Genomic DNA, 19,461 nt, shown 5'->3' with positions numbered 1-19,461 from the left:
AATGGGTTTTCCGAAGACTTTCCAGATGAATGTCGGCACGGTTCCCCCTGAAGTCGGCCCAGGACGCATACTAAACTATACTAGTTCGCATACTACTGAGTAAACAGGCTTGTCTAAGATGTAAAGCTGTCCGAGAGTAAACAAGATATCCAAGACTCTGAGAGAGTGCTCTCTCATGTATAATGTGTCTTTCCAAGCAATCTGCCTGCCAGGGGACAACTTATCTCGGGGGGCCAACACCATAGGGAGCTGCTGCTAACTTTCACACCCACCCAGAACTTCCAGTGCTGCGGCCTGGCTTAAAAATATCGAGAATAGTTCTTGGATTTTTTTAATAAAAGCACCAGATGCAATTACACACACACATACAACCGTACAGCACGCAGGCCAGTCCCGCCATATTTACAAGAAATGCCTCTTTCACCGAAACTGTGTGCTCCAGGGGAGACTCAGGTAAGAGCGCTACATTTTGAGAATGACAGACAGTCACCCGTGAGTAGCCCCCGATGTTATTATTATGTCACCGCTTTCACTTTTATATTAAAAAGAATAAAGAAAAGAAAGAAGACATGACTGGAAGTTATGTGAGACGTTGCCCATCGGAGGCAGATTCAGGACCAACGCTTTGGAAGGTGCCCCTTTGTACAGGAGGGGGGGTGGGAGTGGGGGTAAGCTCCCCGACGATACTGAACCTGCCCCAGGACATGCAGGACCTCTGTATGCATTTTGGATGGTTACAAATGGTACAAAGTCAGTTAAATGCACCAGAGAGTTGCAAGGTTAAAAGAAACACATAAACTGCTGTACATAAGCCACAAGACATACACGTAAATGTTGTGTCACACAAGACCCTGTGTGGAGTAGAGTACGAATGCTTCATAAATACATATGTTGTGGTTTAAACGATAAGTTCTGATGTTAAGTTCGATCGTAACACTCGCGTGGGTTTCGAGGTACTTGCACTAAGATGCTGTGACCCTGGTAACTGAATACCCAACTGTGATAGGACATCAATTAGGAAAAACCAAATCAATATTTTCGCCACGTGGTCACAATCATGGGAGACCATCCATCGAACATGACATACATAAAAAGCAAAAGTAACATGCAAATCAACATTTTTCTGTTATTGCTGTCCGACCTCGAATAAAATTTTAACACTCAGCATACAACAGACAGCTGAATTACTGATATAACAGATAGTAGAGCGACAAAAGTACAGTTCTACCTTGCAACCCACTAATCAAGGAAAAGGGTAACACTTCAGAATGTTGATGAGAATACAAAAGTAGGTACCTATGAGGATGATGCAATGCTCAATAGATTCCCTGAATGTGCTAGCACACTGGAGTAATCAGCTTTGTGCTGCAGCATGCAGGAATTCACATGCTTTCTGTACAAATAAAATTACACTAAAATTCGTACAAAATAAAATGCAACTCGGCTCTTGGCAACAGGCTCGTTTCTCTTTCTGACGATCAATAGCTGCCAATAAGAAAAATGTAGCCTGACCCCTTCTGGTCTGTGTCCAAAGCCCCCACCACCCAGTCAATCTGTTGCTTCCCGGCATGTCCCCGATTCTTCCCTGGAACATGCTCCCGGCCACATAATCTTCTACAAGACATGCCCTTCTTGGCAAGCCCCTGAAGCCTGCCATTCCATGACCCCCGTCCCCGACAGTTTCTTTTCATAATAAAACCTTTCCTTCCCTAATATCCCTATCCCGAGTCTCCACTGATGCACTTTCTTTCCCATGCACACCTTCATTCCTGCGAAATGTAGGAAAAAATATCTGTCACACTCTTGAGTTCATCTTCCTCCCCGCCCTCTGCCGGATGCGCCCGCGGTCGCAATAGGTTGCTGATACTGAATCCGCCGTCGGCAGGAGGTGGACCGCTCCAATGCGGCGGCGGGGGACCGTAGTGCCCATATTGGCCTTCGTGATGCGGCGGAGGAGGACCCTGCTGAGGATGAGGGGGCCCACCGTACCAGCCCCCACCCGGAGGGTACGGCATGTACCTTGAAGGCGGCATCATCCCTGGAGGTGGCCTGGGATGTGGGGGGCAGGCAAACCCTCGCGGTGGGCCCCAGTGGGGAGGGGGATGATGGGGCATGCGAGGTGTGGCATCTAGGCTCGTCAGCTGAGGAGGGGGACTCGGTGCTGAGGAAGTCATGACAGGTTCGACGGGTGCTGGTGCAAGGGGTTGACTCCAGGTGCCTTCGAGGGGAGCGCAGTCGCTGTAAGGGTCTGGAGCAAAGCCGCGCTCGCTCGGGCCATCATCGGGGAATCCCTTGTCAGGCACATCGTCGTCGGGAAAGCCGCGGTCAGTGAAGCTTTTATTTTCTGGTAGGTTGCGAGGGGGCTCAGACGGGGGAGACGGTTCAGGAAGGGATTCTTCCTCGAGCGGAGGCTCGTCGTCCATGGGGACGTCCTCGTCCGAGGGTGGTTCTGGAGGGGGTAACCTCTTCTGTTTAGGCGGCTGTGGCGGAACGTACCGCTTTACTGGCTCAGGCCGCTTCTCCTCAACTGCGGATGGGGGTACAGCTGGGGCCGCGGCTATTACTGACGATGGGACTGAAGCTACCTGCGCGGTCGCGCTCGGAGCTGGGGGCTCAGACGTGGCTTGGGGTGCTGGTTCGCTTGGTGGAAGAGATTGCTGAGGCGGAGCCGTTTCAACTTTGGTTGGTTCTTTCTTTTCAGGCTTCTCGTGCTCCTCCTCTTCATCAGAACGAATCACCTGTCTGTTCTTCCCAAATTTTATACTTTGTGCACTACTGGATGATTCTTCACTGCTCCCTTCTTCTTCTTCATCATCATCATCAGACTCTTCCTCTTCACTCTCTTCTTCAGAGTCTTTTTTGACAGGCTTTTTGGCCGTCGCTGCTGAGGTCCGGGCTGGTGCCTTCTTTGGCTTCTCATCCTCCTCCTCTTCTTCTTCTTCTTCTTCTTCCGAACTAGAAGGGACACGTTTCTTGTTTTTTCGCCCACCTCGCCTACTTTCATCCGAGCTCTCTGCGGTGAATTCGGCTTCTTCCTCGGAACTTGAGCTCTTTCTCCAGCTTCGTCGCTTTTTTGTTTTCTTCTTCTTCCCTCTCCAGTCTGTGTCACTTTCATCTGAATCTTCAGATTTTGGTCTTCGTCTTCGTATGCTGCAATGGAAAAATGTGCTGTGATGTCACATACAATGTATGGTTGTTATATGTCAGAGATTATAAGCTCAGCCCCTCAATAGAAGAGACTAGACATTTTTTTTCAGGAAGATGATTTACAGAACTGCCATTACTCAAAATTGAATTTACTCAAGTGTAGCTAAATGAACTGTAGTGCTGCATCTCCAAGCCGCAAAAACGTGTGTCACCCGCGTGAACATTTCTTGTTGTGGCTCTCACAGTGACACCTAGAAGTACGAAGTTTTGATAATTATTAGAGGAATAAATTACCTATCATTTGAGCCTGTCCAGTGGTGATGACGCTCGGGACGCAAAAGATTTTGCAGCTGTTACATAAAGTGACGTAGCATTTACAATAACCGAACAATATCGAAGGCATCCCAAAAAAAAGTGTCATTAAATTATGATAGAAACTACACCACCTAAAATCACACTGTCAACGGCATTTGTTCTTACTAGGTGTGCAACCTCCTTTGAATGTCATCTAATTTGAGTTTTAGTATTCAGTTTTTACGAACTGAACTCTGAAATCTGCCAAGTAAGAGTTGCTTTTTTACCTCAACAGTGTAAAGTGTGTGCCAAATTTACTGAAATTCATGATGATTGACACAGATATTGAGGAGCTATCCCATCGGAAAAATCCGCCAAACATCATGCGTTTTCGGAGCGCCCACAACCTAGCGCTCGACCTCTTTTTGCGCGCCCTCGCTCTTTAACCCAGCCTGCACAGGGGTAGTAGAAAAAGTGAGCCGAAACGTGCTGCAAACGAATATTTTTATGTACTTGCTCCCGCACCAGATAAGATACGCATGGCTTATCGCATCCCGCTTCCGCTGGGGTCGTGCCTTCCCTCTTCCAATTTCAAGATATCTCACTTTTTCTATTATCCCTGCGTGGGCTGGGTTAAGGCTAACCGCCTTTCGTTGGATTGCGAGCTTGGGAGAGGGCAAAAAGTGATCGAGCGCTAGCTTGTAGACGACGAAAATACACGAGGTTCGGCGAAGGGATGTCTCCCAATATCCGTGTCCATTATCATGAACTTCAGTACGCTGACGAAGCGAGCCGATACTTGGGCACGGCTTTGCAAACAAAGCTGCTTGTAAGGGCGAGAACGTGGCTATGATATGTAAATCTGGCGAAGTTTCGTTTACGTTTCGTTTCGGCATAGCATCGGCTGCTGCCGAAGGATACTGGTACCGGCATTAGGGTCCTACGCGCACGAAGAGCCAAGCGAACAAACAACAACAATTTTATTTTAATGATTATGATTGGCGAATAGACTACTGAAAAATACTTCACAAAAGTACGCTGCCTACTGTGATAGTTCCGATTTCGCGCGGGAGTTGACGGCTTTTCGTTAACTGCCGTCTTTAATACCCCATTGTTTGGGCACAGCCGAAATGTTGTGTTTGTCTCAATTGAACATGATTGAGAAAGCGGAAGGACAAAAACGCTTCCAACCCACCCACCCAACACGCTCTACACATTCTCGAACTCCCATTGTCTCCATTGTACGTCCAGCCCCTGCAATTTACGCTCAAATTTCTATTTTATAATAGGATCGTTTTTGCAGAAAACATCATACGAGTTATATTCGCGGGTAAACAATATAGGCTACGATATTCGTCTGAAAACCATATCCCGTTTAGCACTGCAAAAATACAGAATACAGCGGCACGACGCAGACGACACTCGTGCTCAGTTGCAGACGACACATTTCGTTCTTCAGGTGCCGCGGCTCGTGACAAGTGAGTTTCACAAACTTTTGCGGCTTGAAGAATTTATTTTAGGCATTGTTGTGTTACGCTCGAATGGCTGACGGAGCAGTGACATAATATGTTCGCTGTTAGCCGGACCCTTTAGGTTTTTGCATGTAACGCAGCTGTGGTGTTCCTAAATTAGGGTTAGCAACGGGAAACCGAAACGAAAAAGAAATGCAAAAGCTTGCAGGATGACATCACATTACTGCTCGACATTTAGGGTTTCACAGAACGTACGACCGTATTTGCAAAAGTTATTTCTAGCCACGACTGTACTCAAATGTTCACAAACATACTTCACACTGTCTGCCATGCCAAAGACGCAAGTCATTCCTTACTCCTTCAGTTGGATTGTTGCACCTTTTGCAACCGCCACACGCACCCTTTGACATGTATGTGCACTTTCTGACGTATTGGCATCGACCTATTCAGTCCCCTTCCACTGTCCCTCTATAGTAATAAATTGATGGTCGTTGTCACTAATCATCTGACATGATATGTGAAGTCCTGCACCCCTTCGCAATGGTTGCCACCAACTAAATTGCAACAACCTGCTTCTGCATCATGTGCTTCTTGTGTCCTAGTCAGTGACCACAGTCATTCATTTCTAGCCCGCCTGCTTCAGGACATCCACCAAGCGTGCTCTGTCTTGCATCGACTTGCTTCAGCATACCACCCGTGCACTAATCATGGGTGTACTGAGAGGGGGCAAGGGGGGGGGGGGGTCGTGCCCCCCCTGGAACTCCAAGGTCGCTTTTGAAAATTGCGCGCTCTTTAGTCACAGGTCGTAATGGTCAGATGTCATGATAGGAACCTCTGAACACCCACACAGTGCACAACATCCGCCTCCAGAAAAAGATTTGGTGGGGGTGGGTGGGGGTTTGCACTCTTGCCCCCCAGAAGCGCTTTGCCCCCCATTGGAAAAAATCCTGGAAGCCCCTTGCAACTAAAGCATACCACAAAGCAATTTCATCACGATCTTGCTGGTACGTGGGTCCTCCATGTGTCTCCTGAACAAAACAACTGGGATTCGCTGTTACTCTATGTAACATTTGCCCATAATACTGCTGTTCAGTTCACTACACAGCCTAGTCCATTTTGCTTAGCGTACAACAGCATGTTGCTTCTTGTCTTGAGTTTTTACATGTCACCGAAGCTTCCACACTAGAGCCATTTTCTGTTAATTACACAACACCAGTGTTACTCTCTATCCAGGCGTGTTCTTTGTTAACTGCGACCCTCTGAAACCTACTACTCGCTGTCCTTGTAGGCACTACTCACGTCCCTCCCACCCAACTTCTTTACTCCTGTACCATCCAAGTCTACTTATGTGGACTGCTCATCACTACGGACACTGCCCATCACTAACACATCACTACACCTGCAGCATGGTGATAGCAAGAAACTAAAAAGTCGCAAGGAAGCCCTGAGAATAAGCTATTTTCTAGAGAAAAACATTTGCTTCTTCATGGTACTTCCATTATTTTATCATGATGTTCTTGGGCATTGGTAAGCTTACACTATGTAGTTCCTATTGCTGCCTCTATTACTTTGTTCGATACAGTGTGAATGCTCTGGCTGCGTGGCACACTTACATATGTGGTGATTACTGTGCTCATGTGCATTGGTTGATTGTCAATCAAGAGTAAGAGTGCAGCACTTTCAATGATCTGTTTATGTATTCTTTTGATTGCTCTGGCTGGCTGGCCCATTCTCATGTGTATTTGTTCCTGTGCTTCCTGTATGCATTAGCTGGTTGCCATGTGTGATAATCAAGCATTTAGCAGTATTAACTTGCAGCTTATTCTCGGACATTGGTAAGTGAGCAGCGCTTTAAATTTTCTGTTTACTCATTGTTCGATTGTTTTGGCTGGCTGGCACTTTTGCATGTACATGTTACTGTGCTTCCTGTGTGTTCTGGTTGGTTACATGTGTGCTAATCGAGCATTCAGCTGTATTAACTTGCAGCATACTCTTGGACGTTGGTGAGTTACCAGCGCATTCAATTATCTGTTTACATGTTGTTCCATTGCTCAGGCCTGCTGGCACTTTTGCGTGTGTATTTGTTACTGTGCTTCCTGTGTTCATTGGCTGGTTGTCATGTGTGCTAATCGAGCATTCAGTAGTACTAATTTGCAGCTTACTCTTGTAGGTTGGTAAGTGAGCAGCACATTCAATCATCTGTTTACACATTGTTCAATTGTTCTGGCTGGCTGGCACTTTTTCATGTGTATCTGTTACTTCCTGTGTGCTTCCTGTGTGCATTGGCTGGTTGTCATGTGTGCTAATCGAGCATTCAGTAGTACTAATTTGCAGCTTACTCTTGTAGGTTGGTAAGTGAGCAGCACATTCAATCATCTGTTTACACATTGTTCCATTGCTCAGGCCTGCTGGCACTTTTGCGTGTGTATTTGTTACTGTGCTTCCTGTGTGCATTGGCTGGTTGTCATGTGTGCTAATCGAGCATTCAGTAGTACTAATTTGCAGCTTACTCTTGTAGGTTGGTAAGTGAGCAGCACATTCAATCATCTGTTTACACATTGTTCAATTGTTCTGGCTGGCTGGCACTTTTTCATGTGTATCTGTTACTGTGCTTCCTGTGTGCATTGGCTGGTTGTCATGTGTGCTAATCGAGCATTCAGCAGCGTTAACTTGCAGCGTACTCTCGCACGTTGGTAAGTTAGCAGCGCATTCAATTATCTGTTCACATATTGTTCCATTGCTCTGGCTGGCTGTCACTTTTGCATACGTATTCGTTACTGCGCTTCCTGTGTGCATTGGTTGGTTGCATGTGTGCTAATCGAGCATTCAGTAGTACTAACTTGCAGCATACTCTCGGACGTTGGTGAGTAAGCAGCGTTTCAATTATCTGTTTACATATTGTTCGGTTGCTCTGGCTGGCTCTCACTTTTGCGTGTGCATTTGTTACTCTGCTTCCTGTGTCCATTGGTTGGTTATCGTGTGCTAATCGGGCATTCAGCAGCATTAATTTGCAGCTTATTCTAGGAGGTTGGTAAGTGTGCAGAACTTTAAATTATGCTCAGTACGTGCTACACCTGCTTTCTAATACCTATTTAGTTCATACCTACAAGCTCAAATAGTTAAGAGCATCTAGTTTCATTGATGAACTTTCATGCAGAATCTGCACAGAATGTGAATCATCACTTATAGTTAGGTTACCAATGGGCCCCCATATCCTTCATTATCATCTCAGCATATGTGTTTATGCTAGCTGTCATATCCAATGTTGTGATATATCACAGTGTTTTATGTTCTTGACAGATAAACTGCATGAAACAAAAGACCAAGTACCCTGCATAATTGGGTATATAAATAGAGTAGAAAGTACCATACTCACCTCATGAGAGCTCAGTGATGTGCACTGTAGACATTGCTCCGCGTGTCTGAGATACGCCTTCCCCACAAACAAAGTAAGCACCAACTGTTTCTTTGTGTACATCCGCGATGACACAGTGAAAGCCCCACCCTAATTTGTTACTCCATGATTCAGCAATATCAATGTAAATCTAACGATGTTTTGTTGCACATTCCAAAGGCCTTACTTTGATTTTCTTTTTCTCGGTCCCTCATCTGAAGATACTTCTCTGTAATTGACCTTCTTCTTGGCCGCAGCACGCCTTGTTGTGTACGCAGATTCATCGTCCTCATCACTGTTGTCTACAACTAAAATAAATTCACCATCATTAGGCGCACGCCATGTCGCTCGGTGCCGGCAATCAAGGCTCACCGAAATCATCCAGGTCCCGTCGTCTCCTCCTCCTGCTTCCACCCCACTCCGAACCGGACGTGGGTGCTCCTTCACTGCACGGTTCCGACCCACTCGCGGCACTACGCGGAAGTAGAGGTAACTCCAATTATTTTGCAAAACATGACAGCATAATTTCGCATTCAGAGAGAAACGGCTGCAGTCGCTAACTGATGTAGTGGAGGACTTATTCAAATAACCCGATATACATCAGATAAAAAAAAAAAAGAAGATGCGCTCGAAAAGTAGTTTTTTTTCAAAACCATTTTGTGTAGATACCTGGAGCCCTGGTACTCGTCCGTGTCATCAGCGTCGTCTTCTGAGGAGAAGTCGAGGCTCGTAAGTTTCCGCGGCCGCTTTTTCCGTTTGGGCTGTAACCGCTGCATCCTAGCCTTTTCCTCTTCATCCTCCGACTCCTCCTCTGCTTCTTTATCTTCAGCGGCAGGCTTTTCCTCATCTTCTTCTACTCCATGGCTCAGGCCAGACAAGTCTTTCCCGCCTATGCTTACCACTGGGTACACAGCACATCATTGTTGTCATTGTCAGTGGGACTGTTACGCATACGACGTATATGTACATGTAGTACGTACTACGTAATATACCGAGAGAGAAACATGAAGTGTGCTCGGCAGAAGAAACATAATCCTAAAAATGCAACTCTTTTTTTTTTTCAAAAGTGTCATTCTACTTATTGGCATGGCCTTTCACGCCAGTTTTCTGACCCCGCAGTTATGTTTCGAAGGGGTTAGATTGTATCTCTAAATCAAGCGAGCACGTAGAAACCAGACTGAGGTAGGCATACAACCACAAGTGTTAGGCATGAGGGTTTTTAAAGTTTTAAAGTACTATAGCCACATTACATGTAGCATACCATTCACTATATGCACTACAGAAATAAGAAAATCCACCATATGCTATGTCTGACCCCACTATGCATCATTATAAACAGTTTACGCAGTAAAAGAACAACTCAGTTACTGCTTGTGGTACTTGAAAAGGAACTGCTGCTCCATGTCTTGCGGGAGGGCATTGGCCTTGCTGGCTACATAGGGAAGAACCTGAAGGGACAGTCTTCTGTGTTTGATTTTGACCAGTTAACTAATTTGGTTCTAGATAATTGGCTGCGAATTTGAATAATTTGAATTTACAGTCGAACCTCGATATAACGAAACCCACGGGGACTGCAATTTCTTTCGTTGTATCGAACATTTCGTTGTACCGAATTGAAGGTCACGGATCGCGACCTTTGCGAGGGTGCGCGCTGTAGATAAGCGTCGATAACTCTCGCGACGATGCGGAAATGTTTTTCGTGAAAAATGACAACAACTACAAATACAGCGCCAAGGTGCACCTACGGCATTTTATTCTTGCGTGAAATAGCCGGTTATGCGCGTCTGCGTCGTGCCTAGAAGACGTGGTGTCACGCATTGTTCGTACGCCGCCGAAGCCTCCGCAGCTTTCTCCATATCGTGTTGCGATCTCCCGCAAACCTTATACGTCTATGACAGTGCGTTTTCCGTAAGGCTCTCCGTTGCTATGGCATGTTTGTCCCCGTCAAGAAAATCATCTAGGCTGATTTCTTCATTTACGCCGCCACGCGAACGAAGCGTTTCCCACGCGCGCGATAGCGCCTTGCGTCTCGTGCTCTTTTTAGTTGGCTGCAACCGGACAGTTCAAAACAAGCGCGAAAAGGAGAAGCCTCGGAAGAAAATCCCTAACCTTCCAATGACTCAGACTTCCTTTTGTAGGCACCAGATTCCTCCCGACCATAATCGCGCGTGCCATCTTTCGCCGCGGGAACAGGACGCAGCTCGCGCCCTTTGTTTTCATGACCCTAAAGTCGGCTTTGGGGTCATAAACCTTATCTCGTTCTTTCGTTGTATCGAGGCGGCGGCTAAAAAGTGTTTCGTTGTAGCGGGAGTTAAAATACATTGATCTCTATGGCCATCTGCCGGGGAATCCAAATTATTTCGCTCTATCGCGAATTTCGTTGTATCGCGTTTCGTTGTAACGAGGTTTGACTGTAATTGAAATATTTTTCATGGCGACTGCGAGCTTCGTAACAACGAATGCATGTCGCTTTAAGTCGACAGCGCGTTCAAAGTGATCAACACTGTACAGTGTCCAACAGTTGCTTCCGCTGCAACATGTAATGCACAATTAAACTGAGATGGATGACCAATTACCTTTGGCAGACTGTGCGGCCCTGATCTCTGGCTCCACAGCCTGGAAGATCATTTCATCATACTCTTGGAAGCGATAGTTGATCACTTTACGCTTCCGCGCAGAGCGTTTTGCAAACGCCTTCTTCTCCTTCTCCTCTTCTTCCTCGTCCTCTTCTCCATCCTCTTCCTCGTCCTCTTCCTCACCTTCTTCAGATTCTTCTTTTTTCTCCTAGAAGGCAAAAACGTGGTAATATCGAGCGACCTGTGCCATTAATGGATTTAGGGTTAAACTCAGCGGGCATTTCTACCTGCGTGTCACTTACCGGCTTCAGAACATTATCGAGACTGATTCCAACGTACGCCAACCTCTGCTTCCTGAAAAGAGTGATACACGAGAGATGGGTCACTTCTACAGACACGGTGACATAGTGAAAACAACGCAGCTAAACAAAAAAAAAAGCACAGCGAAGCTCACCTCAATTCTTCCCTCTCTTTCTTCTTTGAAAGCTGGTCGTAAAGTTTGATCTCTTCGAGCAATTTTTCGCAAAGCATCCTCTGTACACAAAATACACATTTATGAAACCTGCTGTGCAACAAGACACATCCGGTGCATCATGTCTAAGGCCATCGGCTTTTCTGCTGCAGAAAAAATTCAAAATTCCGCGGCACCGACTCGTAAATTCTGCAATTTTCTGTGGCGAGCAGTAAGCGGTTGCTTGAAACAGGAAACGCTTTATTTTCTTGTATAATGCGGAAAAAAAAAATATTTTATAAAATTACAGATTCAAAGCACTGTTTTGGCTCAGCATTACATACACGACATTTTGTATCCTCCTCCGTTGCAGTGTGTCGCCAGCAATCATTTTATACCTGCTCGAAGATCTTGTAGCATCTACCGAGTTTATAGGATCTTTATAGGAAGGTGTTTACAACACATGCCCTGGGGATGTAACATCTTTAGGACACCCTTTTTTTGTTCCTGGGCTGTAGGCATTATTTAAGAGTCTTAACCCTTTGAAGGCAACCTCCCAGACATCAAATCAGAATCCCCCACTGCCACCGCTAAATTTGCACACGGGAGGGACGCCGCCCCTTCCTCACGCGAAGTATGCACAATAAACTTGGGCTAACGTTATCTTAAGCTAAACTACAATCTGTCTGTGTCTGTCCTGCAGCACGGACAGTTTCGTAAAGCAGTCTTCACCTCACGCAGGGAAGCATCGGGTGAAGCCCACTTTTTGGGAGGTGTCGTTCGTATTCGGCGAATAGTCGAATATCCGGAAACCCGAATATTGGGTATTCGATTCGCGAATCAAGTACTTAGAGTGATTGATATTAGATTCGAACTCGAGAGCTTGAAATATCCGCACACCCCAAAAATAAAGGATTCCGTGAAATTCTGTGCCAAACGAAGGATTGCGCGATGAATTCTGAATACCGCGAAATTTAGCCCGCGGAAAATGGAGGGCCTTAGTCATGTCGCACCAGCAACACTGTCTGCACTAAAGAAGGCACTAAATAGACTCGGACTAAACGGGCCGAGTTATTCCGGGTAAATGTAAAATGCAAAATGTAAAAATGCTATTATTTGCAAGCATAGGGGGAACTCACATGTTCACAAGGTGGGCAGTACCAGTCTCCATCGGGAATGATCATGAGGGCAGGTTTGAGGCATGACGTGTGATATCCAGCATCACAAGAGTCGCACAACAAGATCTGAAAGGCAATTTCGCCAAGGTGACAGGTGAATTGACAGAATATCAGACAAATGGTTTCTGAATATCGCTGCTAGATCGATAAGATAAAAAGAAGGCTAAGTGGGAGTTATGTTTAGATGAGAGATTGATGTTGAATTGATGCTGCAGTGCACATTCCAACACGAAAGCACACCGTTGTACCGGAAAGTGCGAAAAAAAAAAAGGAAAAAAAGAAACGAAATTTGCTTTTTTTTGTTCTATAATTATGTTCTTAGAATCAAATACATGTGGCACATCTACAAGTGTGTACAGCAATGTAACGCTCAGATATAACGAAGCAGATAAAACTGAGGTGGTATTAGGGCAATTAAATACTTACTGGACATGTCTCACACACATTCTGCATAAAAGGACGAAATGTCTTAACCTCAAACCATTAGGAACAGAGTGATTACACATGTCTACCAGCTTGGCTGTGACTGCATGCCATAGCGCTCGAGGATATGTAGTAGTTTGTGGCAATCCAGCCTCCTCACTAACACGAGCAACCAACATTTTGCCGTGTGCAGAATATTCACCCAACGTCAACGCAAGTACATGAAGCGAGCGCATTTAAGACGGGGCTGGCACGACACTATTACAATAAGCGCACATGCAACACAGCAAAATAAAAACTACTGCTCACCCATTCAGGATGGTCACCCTTGCCACACTTGCTGCATGGTTTCTCGTCGTGGGTAGTTTCACTGTCTGATCCACTGTTTCCGTCTTCTTTCGATACTTCCGTTTTAACTGCGTCATGTAAGGACAAAAAAAAAAAAAAAAAACACACACACTGAAGAGTACTCAGAGGCAAAACAAAATTAACTGAAGTGAGTTGAACTGAAGAACTGAAATGCAGTTCTTTTGTCCCCACCTCTTCGAACTGTCCGCGCTCGTCGTATCACAATGACCTCGGCGTTGGGGTCTTCTTCCTCGCAAGCGAATTCGTCTTCGGGGTTTGCCTCGGGGAGAACAAGTAGGTGGCCAGCTTCATCTGGATCCTCCTCTTCTTCATCCTCAAGTTCCTCCTCCTCCTCTGTTGACTCTGATGATTCAGCCTCCCAGGGCCTCCGCCGGGGGGTTCCATTGGAACCTCCCCCTGCCCCCCTTCGGCGCTTTTTCTTGCTCTTCTTCTGCTGCTGTCTCAGCAGCTCCTCTTCCTTACGCCGTTTCTCGGCAGCTATGGTGGCGCTCCCTTTGTGAGAGTGGGTCTGGAGGGAGCATCGTCCGTAAAACACTGAGGAAAATGTGCTTAGCTAACACAGAATGCTCGTAACGCAGGACTGCATTAAGCCTGGTTTGCGTCCTTGAAAAATTTTTTTCACTTGATGCCGCTATCTTTTGTTTGCAGCTCATTCACTGGTTAGTGTCCTATGTACGACTCACAACGTCTGAAACGTGAGCCGCTGCATGAATCACCCCGCAAATGACTCACATTGCACAAGTGACAAAAGGACAAAACACAGGACAGTGTTTTACATCGCAGCCGAAAATCACGAATGATGTCTGAAGGTGAGTCACCATGTGAATCACACAACTAGATGACTCAAAATCTCACGTGTGACAAAGGAGCAAAACACAGGGCAGTGTCTTACATCACATCTCAGAATCACATGTGATGTCCGAAATGTGAGTCACCATGTGAATCACCCAACTAGGTGGCTCATATTATGTGTAGTCAAGAAAGAAGAGACAGTGTTGCATCCTACCTTGGTTTTTGGTTTCACTGTTGGGACATAGTCTCTGTCTGCTTGCCTCCCACCACGTTTCTACGAGAAAAATACACGATGTACAGTGGAGGTCTTTAGTCCATCTGGCCTTCAGTTAGTGATATTACTCATATCATTAGTGGACATAGTAAACCTTACTGCTACCCATGTGAGCCTGACTACGATCGAACTTCACATTGTACATATAAGCAGACCCTATTCATTATGCTCTACTGCAGTAGCCTACATAAGAAGTCATATTGACATACCTTGTTCGTATTGGTTGGCTGAATGCAAGAAAGAGAGGAAGGAGTACTTAAGCATCGTAGTTATGCAATGTGTATCAATATTGTGTGGACGTGTGCCACTTGCATTTCAATCCGTGTTTACTGGGACTTATCACAGTACACGCACGTACGATACTATTACAAAATGACGTTATCTTTATCACCCTTATCACATTAGCATTGCCAGATTCCTAATAAGCAAAGCTGACAGTTATGCGACTGGCTTATCGGCATCTCGCCCAAATTTCACGCAGTCACAATGTATTGGTGAGACCCCAGCCGTGCTAGCATAGGTCTCTATGAAAAGATATTCAAATTTTTTGACAAATTGTTACAAAAAATTATTTCTCGCGATTGTACTTTTAAATAAGGTTGCCTTCTATCAACCAGTGTTGCTAAGCGGTCTTCACTGCCATCACGGATCGATCAGCTCAATAGCCTGATACATCTTGCAAGATCTGCTACCTCTCCATGTGTAGAGCCCCCAGCTTTCTGCGGTGGAAAATTTCCGTGAAGTGGGATTTACAAATCCGCAGGATTCAGTGGGTGGGAAAAAACAAGCAAAAGAACAAGCAGAAAAAAAAAAAGAAAAAGAAAGGCCAGCAATCTCTCAAGATCGCACACCAACTCATCCTGCGTGCTTTTCCAGCCTTTTGTAACTTTCCAGCGCACAAAGAAAATTAGACTCAACTCTGTCAATCTCTCTTCGGGCGTCGCTGCTGTTACATTTCCTTTCGTAACGGCATATTCACGTGTGTGCACATACACGTTCAATCGTGTCAGCACCGTCTGTATCAGTTGCGTCAGGCATTGCATTAGCGACTGGTCAGGTTTAACCCGCGAAAACGTCACAAATCGATTGAAATCCTTGCATAATTCTGTGAGATATAGAATATTCTGCAAGAAAAAAACAAAAGAAAAAACAGAAGATTCTGAGGGAAACACCAGGTTCCGCGAGACATGGTCAATTCCGCGGCTAGCTGGGGGCTCAATCCATGTAGTACATGTGAAAACTTCAGCAGCATACAGAACATGCAAGATACATAAATAAGGCATAAAACCGTCAGATTCCGAGCCCTCAAATGTAACATCAAATACAGCACAGCCTTACCCTAGTTCCCCTCCTGTTTCCTCTGCCACCTCTGCTCCCCCTTGTGGGCTTCTCTTCGGGCAGGAGTGCTTCTTCTATTGCCATACGTTGCGCTATCTCTGCCATCTTCTTCTGCTGCTCGCTCTGAATTCGGCAGCTCCGTCTTCTCCCAATACAGTCCTCTGGAGGTGTGGAAGGTGCTTCTACCTCAGGAGTCGTGTCCTTCCGCGGTCGACCCCTTCCACGTCCGCGCCCTCTTCCGCGTGCGGCACCTCCTCTTCGTCCCCTCCGCCACGAGCCACGGCCTCTTGTCATGGGTGTCTCCCTCTCGGCCTCCACCGTTCCAGGCTCCATTTCGACGTCCGCTTCTCGACCGAGTCTTTCCGAACCGCCTTTTTTTCCCTCCGCGTCTGCGGATTCTTCCTTCTCGCTAGTTGATGAGTCGTCTTTGTCGTGTTGTATTTTGTCGGTTTTTTCTACGGTTTTGGGAGCTCTCTCTCGCTTGAGTTTTTCTTCGTTTTCTTTGGTGCGCTTCTCCTCTTGGTCCCTGTCCACCTCCCGACTACTTCTCCTAGGTCTCTCAGTTGGGGATCTTTCCGTCTCCGCTGTGCCTTTCCTCATTCTTTCCTTTTGGCTTCTTGGGCTTTTCACGCCTTTCCCCTTTTTCACTTCGTCACTTTCTGTCAATTTCTTTGCTATGTCTAAACCCGCACCCTTTTCAGAGTCTACTAACGTTTGACTTGAATCCTTCTGTCCTTTGTCGTCTGCCAATACACCAGCACCTTCTGTGCTCCTTGAAGCTTCAACCGTAACTGAATTTTGTTCTTCCGCGGCACATTTCGCAGCTTGCTGCTTTGCAGCAATTTTGTCCTCCTTATCGGCATTCTTTTCTATGCTCCTACTTTCCTCACGGACATCTTGAGAAAGCTTCTCGCCCTCGACACGTTTCGCACCACTCTTGCTACTCCGCTGAGTACTTTTCGACGACTTTGATTCCGCCTCCGGCTCGGCAATTTCCGTAGCTTCCACCTCATCCACTTTTGCTTGCGCCCCCTCCGCGACTGGGCATTCTTTTATTGCTTTTCTTTCAGATTTTTCTGTCACACGCTTCTCAGCGCCTGCTTTCTCCAACGTGGCGTTGCCCCTCCTGTCTTTCCCTTCCTGCACAGGCTCCTCCGCGCTGTCGTCCTTTTTTGCTTCCGAGTCATCCCCTTCTATTCTTTCAACGTCCTCGCTACCCCGTTTACACTGCTCTGCTGACTTGCTCTCGACGGTTAAATTATCACAATTTGAATCTTGCTTCCTATTGCTTTTCTCACTTAGCACACTCGAGTCCCGATTCAGCTCCTTTGATTTCACAGTTACGCTATCACCCTCCACCGCTACTGGAACCTCGGTTTCTACATTAACCGTGCTGCCCTCCTTTTCAGAAGTTTCAGATGTTTTAGTTTTGGCATCCTCCGCGCCTTCGTCTTTCTCTTTCCTTGCAATAGACACAGCGCCAGTTTCTACATTATTTTGTACAGAGACGGACGGGGCGTTGCTGTCTGTTCCCTCATCAACGCCTCGTACTTTTGACGATGATGATTGTCCAGCTTCACCGTCCATGCCGTTACTTCCGTGACAACCGTCGTCCACACTTCCGCGCTTTTCCCGTCCTTGCACCTTGTCCTTCGGAGAGCGTTCGACTTCAACGTCGAGCCCGTTTGCGCGTACATCGCCACCGAGTCTTGACACGTCCGCGACCTTTTTGTTGGCTTCTGCGGCCTCCGCAACGGCGTACTTCGCGGGGCTCTCCACTTCGAGTTTCTTTGCTCTGCCTTCAACAACATGTTCTTCCAGGTCCCTCTTGGTCCCTTTAGATGAGGTCAAGTCTAGTGCCGAAGACTGCTCTTCTTGGAACAACGATCGCCTGCAAGATGGAGCAGGAATATCAGTTTTCGCGGAAGCACCGCTTTCCTTCTCTGTCGTTTCTTCCTCAACGCTTTTGATGCCGCTCGTTGTGGTTTCTCCATTTTGCTTTCCCTGCTTTTCTAACTCTTCTGCCTTTGCACAGTCATGCAGTGGCTGCAGTGGCGAGTGTTGTTCCTTCTTCAAAGACAAGGGAAGTTCGTCTGTAGGTTCCTTCTTGATTGCATCTTGCTCTAGGGCCTCCCGCTTGATTCCAGGGGTGGGAAAACGGGCATCCAGCGTCTCTTCGAGCGGAGGATGCTGGCCGGTGTCCGTCAATGGAGGCTTCAGGTCCTTCCTGTCGGGCTTCTCTGCTGCGGAAGAGAGAATTCAACGCCAAAAATAACATTATCAGAGACAAGTCTGTGTGAGGCTGGTCGTGAATTCAAAGATTCTTAGCGTCACCTGGCGTCTGTACACCAGGCCTGTACAAGATACAAAAAGTATTTAAGTTAAAGTAATTAAGTTAAAATTAATTTTAAGGTAATTTAATTTAAGGTAATTAAGCTAAAAGTATCTAAGCTAAGTTACTGAGTAGTGGGCGAGAAACGTAACCGAGTAGAGCACTAAATGCCCAATCTTGAAGAGTATTCACGCTAGAGAATTGAATACCCTTAAAAGTAACTCCTTACTTTCGGGATACTTTCACATCAGAATTCGCTATCAGAGGAATACGAAGAGCATGAAGTTGAAAATGGCATTACCAAAAAACTTTATTAGCTCGCGGGAGCAACTGCATTTCGAAAGTACTACCCGATAGCCCGCCAAGCTTTGTTTTAAGAACATTACCTCCAATACTGGACAGGCGCGCAACAGATGCGAATTAACACTCAACAGAAACGACAGAATTTACTGTCCTCCTTCTCCTTATCGTTGCTTTAACCTCACAAAAGTGTTAATATTCGGTGTGCCCTCTCTTAACGTGGCTTTTGACACGCGTCTGCTATCCTACCCGATAGGGGTCTCAATGGTTCACCCACGTACCCTTCAGGACAACGCATCACTCATGCATTCTCTCAAACCAGGGGCGCTGCACGCTACCCCTTTCCAAGAGGGACCGTGAATGTCCCGAATATCTCAGATGCTAGGGGATGTGCACAGCACAAAGCGCATTGCCGAGATAAGTGGGAATATTTCTCGGGAAGGTAATGAGCAGAAGTCATTGGAAAGAGCATTTAAGTTAGATTACGAAATACTGACCTTCGAAAGGATTTGCAACATGCCAAGTTACTCGCAATAGTATTTAAGATACTTAACTTTAATGCTCAACTCAAGTTACCGTACAAGTAGAGCCTGAAGTTTTAGGCTTTTTACTCGATTCTCCCCCGAATTTAAAGTTGCCTCTTTAGGGTGAAACCCGATTTTTACCTGGCAAACTGCACTCACTGGGATGTCTGTAGGAACGCATTAATTTACTTGTTTGGCAGAGAAATTCAGTTACATCACCATTTGTACCAAACCACTACAGTTAGTTGAGTAACTGAGCCCGATTTCACCCCGAATTTACCATACTGGAAGTTTTTTTCACCCGAATTCACATGAATTTAGTGCACATGTTTATTTACCCGATTTTTACCCCCCGAATTTAGAAAAAAAATATTTCCCGAAAACTTCAGGCTCTACGTACAAGGCACATATGGCAAGTGCCTTCTCCTGTATCACCTACCTTCTGTTAGGTTACTCTCTCCAGTTTCGCTGTCCAATGAGGTGCTCTCTTCCTTCTTGACAATCCCGTCTGTAGCCTCCAAGTCTGACAATAGGCTGGCCAGCTCATCTCTTGTTCTATGAGGGAATGTGCATGGTGATAGCCATCAATGGCGATGC

General features: G+C 46.2%; 2 protein-coding genes and 1 long non-coding RNA gene across 4 annotated transcripts in view; 2 read left to right on the top strand and 1 right to left on the bottom strand.

Moving 5' to 3' along the window:
• Window positions 1–315: 315 nt before the first annotated feature.
• LOC135367203 (remodeling and spacing factor 1-like) overlaps window positions 316–19,461 on the bottom strand; it is a 22,410-nt gene continuing 3,264 nt past the window's right edge. The window contains exons 5-18 of one of the 2 annotated variants that reach the window (XM_064600360.1): window positions 19,304–19,419; window positions 15,709–17,951; window positions 14,580–14,597; window positions 14,311–14,370; window positions 13,476–13,812; window positions 13,245–13,351; window positions 12,474–12,578; window positions 11,338–11,417; window positions 11,186–11,237; window positions 10,884–11,091; window positions 8,977–9,208; window positions 8,680–8,780; window positions 8,495–8,615; window positions 316–3,150 (exon numbers count right to left, since the gene is read on the bottom strand). In XM_064600360.1, the coding sequence (XP_064456430.1) occupies window positions 1,764–3,150; window positions 8,495–8,615; window positions 8,680–8,780; window positions 8,977–9,208; window positions 10,884–11,091; window positions 11,186–11,237; window positions 11,338–11,417; window positions 12,474–12,578; window positions 13,245–13,351; window positions 13,476–13,812; window positions 14,311–14,370; window positions 14,580–14,597; window positions 15,709–17,951; window positions 19,304–19,419 (5,167 nt within the window). In that variant the 3' untranslated portion in view covers window positions 316–1,763. The remainder of the gene's footprint in view (window positions 3,151–8,494; window positions 8,616–8,679; window positions 8,781–8,976; window positions 9,209–10,883; window positions 11,092–11,185; window positions 11,238–11,337; window positions 11,418–12,473; window positions 12,579–13,244; window positions 13,352–13,475; window positions 13,813–14,310; window positions 14,371–14,579; window positions 14,598–15,708; window positions 17,952–19,303; window positions 19,420–19,461) is intronic. The other variant, XM_064600361.1, reaches the window with a different exon arrangement.
• Window positions 4,654–8,359, top strand: LOC135367205 (uncharacterized). Its single transcript, XR_010414390.1, has 3 exons — window positions 4,654–4,919; window positions 6,202–6,440; window positions 8,214–8,359. It is a non-coding gene; the product is annotated as an uncharacterized LOC135367205 (long non-coding RNA).
• LOC135367204 (mannose-P-dolichol utilization defect 1 protein-like) overlaps window positions 14,089–19,461 on the top strand; it is a 23,121-nt gene continuing 17,748 nt past the window's right edge. Inside the window, exon 1 of the mRNA XM_064600363.1 lies at window positions 14,089–14,113. Within this exon, the coding sequence (XP_064456433.1) occupies window positions 14,101–14,113 (13 nt within the window). The 5' untranslated portion in view covers window positions 14,089–14,100. The remainder of the gene's footprint in view (window positions 14,114–19,461) is intronic.

Source organism: Ornithodoros turicata, chromosome 8 (assembly GCF_037126465.1).
Source record: "Ornithodoros turicata isolate Travis chromosome 8, ASM3712646v1, whole genome shotgun sequence".
NCBI classification, from domain to species: Eukaryota; Metazoa; Arthropoda; class Arachnida; order Ixodida; family Argasidae; genus Ornithodoros; species Ornithodoros turicata.
The sequence above is the reverse complement of the archived record's forward strand: the minus strand, read 5'-3'. Positions and strand labels throughout refer to the sequence as shown.